Genomic DNA, 13,216 nt, shown 5'->3' with positions numbered 1-13,216 from the left:
CAAAATGCAATTGCATTAATTGCACATCATTTACTGGGTTTTAGTCTATTTCCTAAAATGTTCATCTATGAAGTGCATTTGGGCAGCAGTTCTGTGGTTTCCTTTTGACATACATTTAGGGCTGGAAGTTAGCATGGGCTACTCTCTCATAATGCTGCTACTGTTATCTTTGCTTTGCAGACTTTCCAGGAAAGGAAGGACAGTCATCTTCTCTATTCATCAGCCACGCTTCTCTATCTTCAAGTTGTTTGACCACCTGACCTTGATGAACAAGGGGGAAATCATCTTTGCAGGACCAGCAGAAGAAGCCACCACCTATTTCAATGGCATAGGTAAGGAAAGAGAGCAGAACTAACATTTGAGGATAGTGAAGAGTTGTTCCCAATATGTCTGTGTACACAGCATCAACAAGAATAAGATAATGGGTGAGACAATTGCAACCAAGAAACAATTGTGGGTGGATTGGACTGTACAAATTAAGTGTATTTTCTGGATGGAGGAATGCAGGCAGCATACAGGGCCACCACCACCAGTTCCAGGGTCAACATGCCTTGTCCCCTGACATCTCTCAGCCTCCTGCATGCCCACAGTGCCTCTCTCCTCTAGAATCGTAAATACAGATTTAATAAATCACACTTAAGGCCCACAGACTTTTTATATCATTCCTTTTTCCCAAAAAGGGACCCAAGATGCTTGTGCAGGCTTATATAGAGAGGTATAGTCTTTCAGATAGTTTGGAAGTAAACGTAATAGCTATTATTTATATTATTTATTTATTTATTTATTTATTTAATTACAGTATTTATATTCCGCCCTTCTCACCCCGCAGGGGACTCAGGGCAGATTACAATGTACATATACATGGCAAACATTCAATGCCACAGACTCACAACATATATAGACAGACACTCAGAGGCTATTTAACATTCCAGCTTCTGGCCACCAGGGAAGCTGTCGCTTCACCGTCGGTTTGTGACACTGATGAAGTACTTTCTCATTCTTTGCATACTTCCTGAAGATTTTTATAGCCTTGTAAAGCTGTTAATAAGTGGTACCTAAATTTCCTACTTGACAGATGCAATTGTCTTTCGGGCTGCAAAGGTCGACAACAAGCTACACAATTTTGGCCGGAAGCTCACTCCGACCCGGGCTGGCTTCGAACTCATGACCTTTCAGTCAGTAGTGATCTTAATGCAGCTGTGCCACAGTCCCGGTGTGGGACTAAATAGCCTTTGGTTCATCTATACTTCATGGAAGTATTAGGTAATAATAAATGTGTTGATCCAAGTGGGCAAACATATTTACTTGCAATTACAGGATTTTTTTTTTTCGTGTCAGGAGCGACTTAAGAAACTGCAAGTCGCTTCTGGTGTGAGAGAATTGGCCATCTGCAAGAACATTGCCTAGAGGGCACCCAGATGTTTTAGTTTTGGTTTTTTTGATGTTTTACCATCCTTGTGGGAGGCTTCTCTCATCTCCCCACATGGGAAGCCGGAGCTGACAGAGGAAGCTCATCCGCACTCTCCCCAGATTCGAACCTCTGACTTGTCAGTCATCAAACAATTTAACTCATTGCACCACCAAAGGCTCCTATTACAGATATTATTTGTGTGTTTAAAACTGTTTCTGATGCATTCATTCTTGATATAGTTTTTATTGTAATTCTCGTTGGTTTTTTTAATTGTAAGCTGCCTCATTTAAAAATAGGGTTGAGGGAGATCTGAACATCAACATTGCTTCTCCATATGTGCAAGTGATCTCAAGGTGATACTGGAAATACTCTGAAATGAAGCCAGTGTGAACTCCTTCATCTTTGTGTGTGTTGGGAATCATGATCTGTTAGGCTCAAAACAACCCTCTCCTGGGGTGATTCCACCAAAAATATAGCAGAGTGGTGGATGCACAGTTCATAAGCAGCAGAAACGTACATGTAGTGAGCAAGGATTGGCTTCCATTCAACAGGATGGAACAAGATTGCAGATCCATAATTTCATAGGTTCAAAAATAATATGTTTATTAAAGACATAGGAAATCCATTCTAGATAGGAAAGGTTCTTGGAGCTAACTAGCTTCACTGAACTATCTTCTAAGGCAGTGTTTCTCAACCTGGAGGTCGGGACCCCTGTGGGTGTCACGAGGGGGTGTCAGAAGGGTCACCAAAGACCATCAGAGAACATAGTATTTTCTGTTGGTCATGGGGGTTCTGTGTGGGAAGTTTGGTCCAATTCTATCGTTGGTGAGGTTCAGAATGCTATTTCATTGTGGGTGAACTATAAATCCCAGTAACTACAACTCCCAAATGCTGAGGTCTATTTTCCCCAAACTCCACCAGTGTTCACATTTGGGGATATTGAGTATTTGTGCCAAATTTAGTTCAGATCCATCATTGTTTGAATCCACAGTGCTCTCTGGATGTAGGTGAACTACAACTCCAAAAATTCAAGGTCAATGTCCACCAGACTCTCCCAGTATTTCCTCTTGGTCATGGGAGTTTGGTTCAATTCCATTGTTGGTGAACTTCAGAATACTCTTTGATTGTAGATGAACTATAAATCCCAGCAACTACAACTCCCAAATGACAAAATCAATCCCCACAACTCCACCAGTATTCAAATTTGGGCGAATCAGGTATTTGGGCCAAATTTGGTCCAGTGAATGAAAATCCATTTTGCATATCAGATATATACATGAAAGCATGATTCTGGACACTTTGGGGCTTCTTTTCTCAAGGAAAGAGGAAGAAGTGTGTTTTTAGGGTCTTGGATTTTGTGTAGGGAGTCCGGTTGTGCTGTATGGGAAACAGAGATCTGGTCCTTGGCATTGTTCTTAGGGAAAGAAGTTTTGGCATTTCGGCATTTTGTAGTTTTGGCGTTATGGAAGTTATGGAACTATACATTGGCAGGCTGCAGGAAAGCAGGGTTTGGCCTAACAGTGCTTCTCCAAGGAGGGAGATATAGTAATATTTAAATGTCTGAGGATGAATGCGTGTACATGTGGTGTGAATGCTGAGTGAAAATGTAATTCCTTTGTTTGTTAACCAATGTAATTGTAAATCCAATGTAGTTGTATTGAATCTGTATGTCTGTATGTCCAATGTCATTCTTTGTCTAAATGTTTTTCTGTAGTCTGATATACCCTCTCACACTGGAAATTGCAATAAAAAGAATCTATGCTTCAAAGTTATTGAAAAGTCATTCATGACAGTGAAACCCAACAGTGTGTAATCCCTATCTCATGTGTATTTCTGTTTCAGGCTACTACTGTGAGCAGTTCAACAATCCGTTGGACTTTTTTCTGGATGTGATCAGTGGAGAGGTTGTGCAGTCCCAGTTGAGAGAAGGCTTAGGTGAGTCTTTTGCAGAAGTCAACTCAGATGGAAAAGTTATTACTAATGTGTGCTAGATGAAGTAAGCAATACCACCTAACTCAGTGCTACCTGTCTTGCAAGTTTCTGCCACATATAGTGCGTCTACACTATAAATCCACCAAAGATTCCGAGTCATAATTTCTTCCATTGGGTGCATCTACACTGTAGAATTAATGCCGTTTGATCTTACTTAAACCTCTGTGACTCAATACTGTAGAATCATGAAAGTTGTAATTTGGTGAGGCAGCAGTACTCTTTGGCAGATAAAGCTAAAGAGTTTATGAAACGAGAACTGCCATGACTCCATAGCATTGAGTCATGGCAGTAGAAGGGTGCCAAACTGCATTAATTGCACAGTGTAGATTGGCCCACAGTCTAAACCAGGGGTCCTCAAACTTTGTAAACAGAGGGCCAGGTCACAATCCCTCAAACTGTTGGAGGGCTGGATTACAATTTTAAAAAGACATGTATGAATTCCTGTGCACGTTACACATGCCTTATTTGTAGTGCAAAAAACGCTTAAAAACAATACAATAATTAAAATGAAGAACAATTTTAATAATTATAAACTTGTTGTTGTTGTTGTGTGCTTTCAAGTCATTTCAGACTTAGGTTGACCCTGAGCGAGGACCGGGTAAATGACTTTGGAGGGCCGTATTTGGCCCCCGGCCCTTAGTTTGAAGATCCCTGGTCTAAGCTATGGGGCCAATCTATCTTCTATTTGCTTCTTGCTTGTTATGCTGGTATGTAGAATTCCAACAAAATGTTTGCCGATATTCAGTGTAAACTGTCCTGAGTCCCTATGGAGAGATAGGGTGGGATATAAATAAAGTATTATTATTATTATTATTATTATTATTATTGATGTTATTATGACTGTGTACGAACCCACACGATGTCTTCGATCATCTGGAGAGGCCCTGCTCTCACTCCCACCCCCTTCGCAGGCGCGATTGGTGGGGACGAGGGAGAGAGCCTTCTCCATGGTGGCCCCCCAACTCTGGAACTCATTTCCCAAGGATATCAGACAGGCCCCCACATTGGCAGTCTTTAGGAGGAGCCTGAAAACGTAGCTATTCCACTGTGCCTTCCCTGAATAAAGGAACAATCCCCTGCAAAATGTCCCAAGAAGCACTTTAATTACCCGTTTACTTACTTTACTTACTTACTTTATTTCTATACCGCTTTTCTCAGCCCTCAGGCGACTCAAAGCGGTGAACCCGTTGGGTTGCTCTCCCTGCATTTCGTTTAAACCCCTCCTACTAGATACATTCTACCTCAGCTCATGCCCAGCGTTTATTTTTAAAATTTTAACTATTACATCTCGCCCGGCCATAGGTTTTTAAATCTTTGTGTGTTATTGTCTATTTGTGAGTTATATTAATTGTACTGTTTATTTGCTTATTTCTTGTTGTTTTTACTGATGGTGTTTGGGCTTGGCCTCATGTAAGCTGCTCCGAGTCCCCATGGGGAGATGGTGGCAGGGTATAAATAAAGTTATTATTATTATTATTATTATTATTATTATTATTATTAGCACTTTAAATATGTGCCCAGGAACAAACCAGTAGTCAATGCAGACTTGTTTTCCAATGATGATACACTATGTTCATATAGTACAGTTTTGTGATTGCCATTTTTTGACAAGCTGGCCTTTTATGGAAAAGGTTTTTGCCATCAAAACATTTGACCTAAAACATAGCTATTTAGTGCCTAGACGAGTCGGCTATGTAGTTAGTGAAGAGGCGTTCCAGACACATTGATTAGGCTGCCACCTAGTGGATTTATTTATCGTGTCATCAGCAACCATATCATTATATTACATTTCTAACAGAACAAAACAAACAAACAGATAAAAAAACACAGATTTTGCAAACTTGGTAGTTGATTAAATGTCCTTTGACCAGTATCTGGCCACTTGTAGTGCTTCTGGTGTTGCTGCAAGGAGGCCCTCTATTGTGCATGTGGCAGGGCTCAGGTTGCATTGGTCAGCAGGTGGTCAGTGGTTTGCTCTTCTCCACACTCGCATGTTGTGGATTCCACTTTGTAGCTCCATTTCTGAAGGTTTGCTCTGTATCTCGTGGTACCAGAACGCAGTCTGTTCAGTGCCTTCCAAGTCGCCCAGTTTTCTGTGTGACCAGGAGGGAGTCTCTCATTTGTTATCAGCCATTGATTGAGGTTCTGGGTTTGAGCCTGCCACTTTTGGACTCTCGCTTGCTGGGGTGTTCCAGCGAGTGTCTCTGTAGATCTAAGAAAACTATTTCTTGATTTAAGTAGTTGACGTGCTGGCTGATACCCAAACAGGGGATGAGCTGAAGATGTCTCTGCCTTGGTCCTTTCACTATTGGCTGCTACTTCCCGGCGGATGTCAGGTGGTGCAATACCGGCTAAGCAGTGTAATTTCTCCAGTGGTGTAGGGCGCAGACACCCCGTGATAATGCGGCATGTCTCATTAAGAGCCACATCCACTGTTTTAGTGTGGTGAGATGTGTTCCACACTGGGCATGCATACTCAGCAGCAAAATAGCACAGCGCAAGGGCAGATGTCTTCACTGTATCTGGTTGTGATCCCCAGGTTGTGCTAGTCAGCTTTCGTATGATATTGTTTCTGGCACCCACTTTTTGCTTGATGTTCAGGCAGTGCTTCTTGTAGGTCAGAGCATGGTCCTAGAGTGACTCCCAGGTACTTGGGTGTGCTGCAATGCTCCAGTGGGATTCCTTCCCAGGTAATCCTCAGAGCTCGGGATGCTTGTCTGTTCTTGAGATGAAAAGCACATGTGTTTTAGATGGATTAGGTATCAGTTGGTAATAGGCAGTAAGAGCACCTAGAGCTTCGGAGAGCTTCTGTTCTACCGTCTCAAAGCTCCCTGCTTGAGCAGTAATGGCATGATCATCAGCATAGATGAAACTCTCTGTCCCTTCTGGCAGTGGCTGGTCATTTGTGTAAGTATTGAACATTGATTGACCTAGTGGATAAAGATAGAATAAACCTATTACATTAACTTTTTAAAACCAAATTATTGGTTTAATGGTCTGGAAGCTATTGCAGAGACAGGCTCACACTCCTTGCTCCTTTATTAGTCAAGATGTGTAAATGTAATATTTGCAAAGGAAGTCAAACAATTAATATAAGACAAACTCACAAGCTGATAAAGGTGTCAGAGGCAAAGATCAAGGCATTCATCTTACCTTTGTCCTAAGCAGAGGTGTCCCTAGGTAATTTTCAATGGTAAGCAAACAGTATTTCCCCCCCCCCCCCCCCCAACCAATCACTGATATACGAGGGGTATTTTTTAAGTAAGGTGCGTTTGAACATAAGTATTCAACGAAAGTTTATTTCAAAAAAGTAAATTTATTTTCAGAAAGTACATACTTCACTCTATTTTTTGACATAGTTGCCGGCTGCTCCGATAACCAAGAGTTCACTGCCATTTTCACGTCGTTGAAGGGCGACCGGAGCGGTCCTCATCATGGACGTTGTCATGGCCATCTTTGAACTGTCATACCCCCTTACGCACTTTGCTTTCAGGTGAACTATACATCCCAGTAACTACAACTCGCATATGTCAAGGTCTATTTCCCCCCAGGAGCACCTCAAGAGCGCCCCTGGGCAAAATCAACCATACTTCAAATGCTTACTTTGCGTAATGGGTTGAGCCGCCCCTGATCCTAAGGCAGGAGAATGTCTTGGGTCAGCCCTTGGATCAAATTGATTCAAATTGTTTTTATCTTGGGTAACGGTGGAGTGATGTGTCCAATCTTTCTTTTCTTTGACTCAGGCAGTAAAAAAGACATCAATTTCTCCAGCAACTCCTCTCTTGACAAGAGCGTGCTCTCCAACTATTATCGCCAATCCACCTACTATGAACAGCTGCAGGAGGACCTGAAAAGCCTACAGTCATCTCAGAGCCACTCCTTGGATGTCGTTCCATCCAAACCCAAATACGTTACCTCATTCATCCACCAGGTGAAGATGAAAACATTAAGAATAGGAATTGAAGGATAGATGGAGAAACTCAAAAATAAGCACATTGTTTTTCTAGGTTCTTGTGGGTTTTTTCGGGCTGTAGAGCCATGTTCTAGAGGCATTTCTCCTGACGTTTTGCCTGCATCTATGGCAAGCATCCTCAGAGGTTGTGAGGTCTGTTGGAAGTAGGAAAAATGGGTTTATATATCTGTGGAATGGCTGGGGTGGGGCAAGGAGCTCTTCCCTGCTGCAGTTAGGTGTGAATGTTTAGCTGATCACCTTCATTAGCATTTGAAGGCCTGCCTGAGCCTGGGAAAATCTGTTGCTGGGAGGTGTTAATCTGTGCCTGGTTTTTTCCTCTCTGTTGTTTAGCTGTTATAATTTTAGAGTTTTTTAATACTGGTAGCCAGATTTTGTTCATTTTCATGGTCTCTTCCTTTCTGTTGAAATTGTCCACATGCTTGTGGATTTCAATGGCTTCTCTGTGTAGTCTGACATGGTGGTTGTTGGTGTGGTCCAGCATTTCTGTGTTCTCAAATAATATGCTGTGTCCAGGTTGGTTCATCAGGTGCTCTGCTATGGCTGATTTCTCTGGTTGGAGTAGTCTGCAGTGCCTTTCATGTTCCTTGATGCATGTCTGGGCGCTGCGTTTGGTGGTCCCTATGTAGACTTGTCCACAGCTGCATGATATACGGTAGACTCCTGCAGAGGTGAGAGGATCCCTCTTGTCCTTTGCTGAACGTAGCATTTGTTGGATTTTCTTGGTGGGTTTGTAGATTGTTTGTATGTTGTGTTCCCTCATCAGCTTCCCTATGCGGTCAGTGGTTCCCTTGATGTATGGCAGGAACACTTTTCCTCTGGGTGGATCTTCATCTTTACTCTCGTGGCTTGTTCTTGGTCTTGCAGCTCTTCTGATGTCTGAGGTGGAGTATCCATTGGCCTGGAGAGCCCAGTTGAGGTGGTTCAGTTCATCTTGGAGGAGGTGGGGTTCGCAGATTCTTTTTGCACGGTCTGCCAAGGCTTTAATGGTGCTTCTTTTTTGACTTGGGTGATGGTTGGAGTTTTTATGTAGATATCTATCTGTGTGTGTGGGTTTTCTGTAGACAGTGTGACCCAATTGTTGATCTGGTTTGCGGATGAAGGTGATCAGCTAAACATTCACACCTAACTGCAGCAGGGAAGAGCTCCTTGCCCCACCCCAGCCATTCCACAGATATATAAACCCATTTTTCCTACTTCCAACAGACCTCACAACCTCTGAGGATGCTTGCCATAGATGCAGGCGAAACGTCAGGAGAAATGCCTCTAGAACATGGCTCTACAGCCCAAAAAAACCCACAAGAACCTAGTGATTCCAGCCATGAAAGCCTTCGACAATACACATTGTTTTTCCTTTTTTTCCAGCTGTGGGTGTCTTTGATCCTGAGCTTGGAAAAGTTGCTTTTTGGAATGACAACTCCCAGAAAGCACAAGCTGACATGGTACTTGCTGAAGGAATCTGAGAACAATTTTCCTAAAAGTAACTTTCCCAAGTTCTGCTTTGATTATATAACGAGCATAAGCATTATACATATGCCAGCATAAAGTATCACCAGAAAATGTTGGGGGAACCTCAGTGTTTATAAGATTTCAAAAATAGGCCAAGATGGTACATTACCTGTTTAGTTATTTTTATTTATTTATTTATTTATTTCGAGGTTTTATATACCGACCCTCTCACCTTCAAAGAGGGATTCGGACCGGTTCACAACATGTGTTAACATACAAAAAATATACAATAACAACACAATGCCACTTCATTACACGATTAAAATACCAGCACCATACACATTAAAACATTATCATCCCAGTTAAAAGAGCCAAATCGTCCGACACCATCACAATCCCATTCATCATCCTCCTTTCATGTGGGCAAAGAATTAAATCAGTTGTCAAATGCCGCGTTCCATAACCAGGTCTTTGTTAGTTTCCTGAACGTCATGAGGGAGGGGGCAGTTCTGATCTCTAATGGCAGGGAGTTCCAAAGTCGAGGGGCCACCATCGAGAAGGCCCTGTCCCTAGTCCCCACCAGCTGTGCTTGTGCAGGCGGAGGGACCGAGAGCAGGGCCCCTCCAGTTACAAATGCATTCCTAAGCATCATCTTCTGGCCTGATGCTTCCATCCAGGAGCCACACAGAGTGATGCAGGTCTATCCTGCTGATGATCAGGGCACAGCAGGATGATTTTTTCCAGTCCCCATCTACCAGTGAGTAAGCTGTGACAACTGGAAGCAGGGCCTCCTGTTTGCAGCTTCACTCACCGCCAGGAAGGGGCTGGAAATACCACCCTGCTGCTTTATTTCCAAATATATATAGAATCATAGAATCATAGAATCAAAGAGTTGGAAGAGACCTCATGGGCCATCCAGTCCAACCCCCTGCCAAGAAGCAGGAATATTGCATTCAAATCACCCCTGACAGATGGCCATCCAGCCTCTGCTTAAAAGCTTCCAAAGAAGGAGCCTCCACCACACTCCGGGGCAGAGAGTTCCACTGCTGAACGGCTCTCACAGTCAGGAAGTTCTTCCTAATGTTCAGATGGAATCTCCTCTCTTGTAGTTTGAAGCCATTGTTCCGCGTCCTAGTCTCCAAGGAAGCAGAAAACAAGCTTGCTCCCTCCTCCCTGTGGCTTCCTCTCACATATTTATATATGGCTATCATATCTCCTCTCAGCCTTCTCTTCTTCAGGCTAAACATGCCCAGTTCCCTAAGCCGCTCCTCATAGGGCTTGTTCTCCAGACCCTTGATCATTTTAGTCGCCCTCCTCTGGACACATTCCAGCTTGTCAATAGTATAAATATATTTATTTATATATCGGCAACTCAAGGCGGTTTACAACAAGTCAGTACACATAATAGCAAAATACAGATTAAGCATTAAGACAATATAAAACCACAATAAAAACAATAAAAACCAACATCATTATCATCATCGTCTCCTGGTTAAAAACGTTGTCCAATTTCCATTGTCAAGTGATTCCATTTCCTATGTCAGTTACTCTGCATTTGTAAACGCTTGCTCATATAACCACGTCTTAACTTGTCTCTGAAACGTTAAGAGTGAGGGAGGCAATTTAATCTCCTTAGGGAGGGTGTTCCATAGCCGAGGGGCCACCACAGAGAAGGCTCTGTCTCTTATCCCCGCCAAACGTACTTGTGATAGAGGCGGGATCGAGAGCAGGACCTCCCCAGATGATCTTAAAGTCCTAGATGGTTCATAAGGGGAGATGTGTTTGGACAGGTAAATTGGGCCAGAACCGTTTAGGGCAGGGGTCCTCAAACTTTTTAAACAGAGGGCCAGGTCACAGTCCCTCAAACTGTTGTAGGGCCGGATTATAATTTGAAAAAAACATGCATGAATTCCTATGCACACTGCACATATTTGTAGTGCAAAAACATTTTAAAACAATACAATAATTAAAATGAAAAACAATTTTAACAAATATAAACTTAATAGTATTTCAATGGGAAGTGTGGGCCTGCTTTTGGCTGATGAGATAGGATTGTTGCTGCGGTTGTGTGCTTTAATTCATTTCAGGCTGTGGCAGACCCTGAGCGAGGGCCGGGTAAATAATAATAATAATAATAATAATAATAATAATAATAACAATAAACAACTTTATTTGTACCCCGCCACCATCTCCCCAAAGGGTACTCGGAGTGGCTTACATGGGGCCAAGCCCGAACAAGAATTACAATATAACAATACAAATTGCAATCAAATAAACAACATAACATTAAAATATAAAACATCAAAGCATATAAAGCAATATACACAAAACATAGGAACTAAACGTAATGACAGAAAGACAAAGGGCGGGCCGCATGTCCATAAAATGATTTAAAAACTCTGGGTGAGATAAGGGGGGGGGGGGGAGAACTAATTGTGAGGGTGAACTCATAGAGAGATAGGAAATTAAACCTTCGTATGATGTTGGAGCCCCCGGTGGCGCAGTGGATTAAAGCACTGAGCTGCTGAGCTTGTTGATCGAAAGGTCACAGGTTCGATTCCGGGGAGCGACGTGAGCTTCTGCTGTCAGCCCTAGCTTCTGCCAACCTAGCAGTTCGAAAACATGCAAATGTGAGTAGATCAATAGGTACCGCTCTGGCGGGAAGGTAACGCCGCTCCATGCAGTCATGCCGGCCACATGACCTTGGAGGTGTCTACGGACAACGCTGGCTCTTTGGCTTAGAAATGGAGATGAGCACCACACCCCAGAGTCAGACATGACTGGACTTAATGTCAGGGGACTACCTTTTACCTATGATGTTGGAGGGCCATATCCGGCCCTCAGGCCTTAGTTTGAGGACCCCTGGTTTAGGGCTTTATAGGCTAAAGCCAACACTTTGAATTGTGCCCAGTAGCAGACTGGCAGCCAGTGGAGCTAGCGCAGCAGAGGAGCTGTTTGCTCCCTAAGCGCTGCTCCTGTTAACAATCTGGCTGCTGTCCATTGGACCATTTGACAGTTGTAGAGCGCGTTGCAGTAATCTATATGGGATGTATAGTGTCTATTTGCTTGAGAGTTACTATTAAAAATAAGCCTAACTAATACTATACCCATACTATTATTGTTGTTCATTCGTTCAGTCGTCTCCGACTCTTCGTGACCTCATGGACCAGCCCACGCCAGAGCTCCCTGTCGGCCGTCACCACCCCCAGCTCCTTCAAGGTCAGTCCAGTCACTTCAAGGATCCATCTTGCCCTTGGTCGGCCCCTCTTCCTTTTGCCTTCCACTTTCCCCAGCATAATTGTCTTCTCTAGGCTTTGCTGTCTCCTCATGATGTGGCCAAAGCACTTCAACTTTGTCTCTAGTATCCTTCCCTCCAATGAGCAGCCGGGCTTTATTTCCTGGAGGATGGACTGGTTGGATCTTCTCGCAGTCCAAGGCACTCTCAGAACTTTCCTCCAGCACCACAGTTCGAAAGCATCGATCTTCCTTCGCTCAGCCTTCCCTAAGGTCCAGCTCTCACATCCGTAGGTGACTACAGGGAATACCATGGCTTTGACTATGCGAATCTTTGTTGCCAGTCTGATGTCTCTACTCTTTACTATTTTATCGAGACTGGACAGTGCTCTCCTCCCAAGAAGTAAGCGTCTTCTGATTTCCTGGCCACAGTCTGCATCTGCAGTAATCTTTGCACCTAGAAATACAAAGTCTGTCACGGCCTCCACATTTTCTCCCTCTATTTTCCAGTTGTCAATCATTCTTGTTGCCATAATCTTGGTTTTTTTTATGTTTAGCTGCAACCCATCTTTTGTACTTTCTTCTTTCACCTTGATTAGAAGGCTCCTCAGCTCCTCCTCGCTTTCGGCCATCAGAGTGGTGCCATCTGCATATCTGAGGTTGTTAATGTTTCTTCCAGCAATTTTCACCCCAGCTTTGCATTCATCAAGCCCCGCACATCGCATGATGTGTTTTGCATACAAGTTTAAAAGGTTGGGTGAGAGGATGCAGCCTTGCCGTACGCCTTTCCCAATCTTGAACCAGTCTGTTGTTCCGTGGTCAGTTCTGACTGTTGCTACTTGGTCCTTGTACAGATTCCTCAGGAGAGAGACAAGGTGGCTTGGGATGCCCATCCCACCAAGAACTTGCCACAATTTATTATGATCCACACAGTCAAAGGCTTTAGAATAGTCAATGAAGCAGAAGTAGATGTTTTTCTGAAACTCCCTGCCTTTCTCCATTATCCAGCAGATATTGGCAATCTGGTCTCTTGTTCCTCTGCCTTTTCTAAACCCAGCTTGAACATCTGGCAATATATACTATACCCATACTATACCATACCATAAACTCTGTGAACTACAGTAACTAAATGGAAATGGACAAACTAAATGTAACACAGT

General features: G+C 43.2%; 1 protein-coding gene across 3 annotated transcripts in view; it reads left to right on the top strand.

Moving 5' to 3' along the window:
• Positions 1–13,216, top strand: part of LOC132771180 (broad substrate specificity ATP-binding cassette transporter ABCG2-like) — a 99,798-nt gene that overhangs the window by 61,627 nt on the left and 24,955 nt on the right. For all 3 annotated transcript variants that reach the window (XM_060768869.2, XM_060768870.2, XM_060768871.2), the window contains 3 exons: positions 181–332; positions 3,254–3,346; positions 7,147–7,334. In XM_060768869.2, coding sequence (XP_060624852.1) covers positions 181–332; positions 3,254–3,346; positions 7,147–7,334 — 433 coding nt within the window. The remainder of the gene's footprint in view (positions 1–180; positions 333–3,253; positions 3,347–7,146; positions 7,335–13,216) is intronic.

The sequence above is a fragment of the Anolis sagrei genome, chromosome 3 (genome assembly GCF_037176765.1).
Source record: "Anolis sagrei isolate rAnoSag1 chromosome 3, rAnoSag1.mat, whole genome shotgun sequence".
In the NCBI taxonomy this organism is placed as follows: domain Eukaryota; kingdom Metazoa; phylum Chordata; class Lepidosauria; order Squamata; family Dactyloidae; genus Anolis; species Anolis sagrei.
Note: the sequence above shows the minus strand (reverse complement) of the source record. Positions and strands in the feature narration are given on the sequence as shown.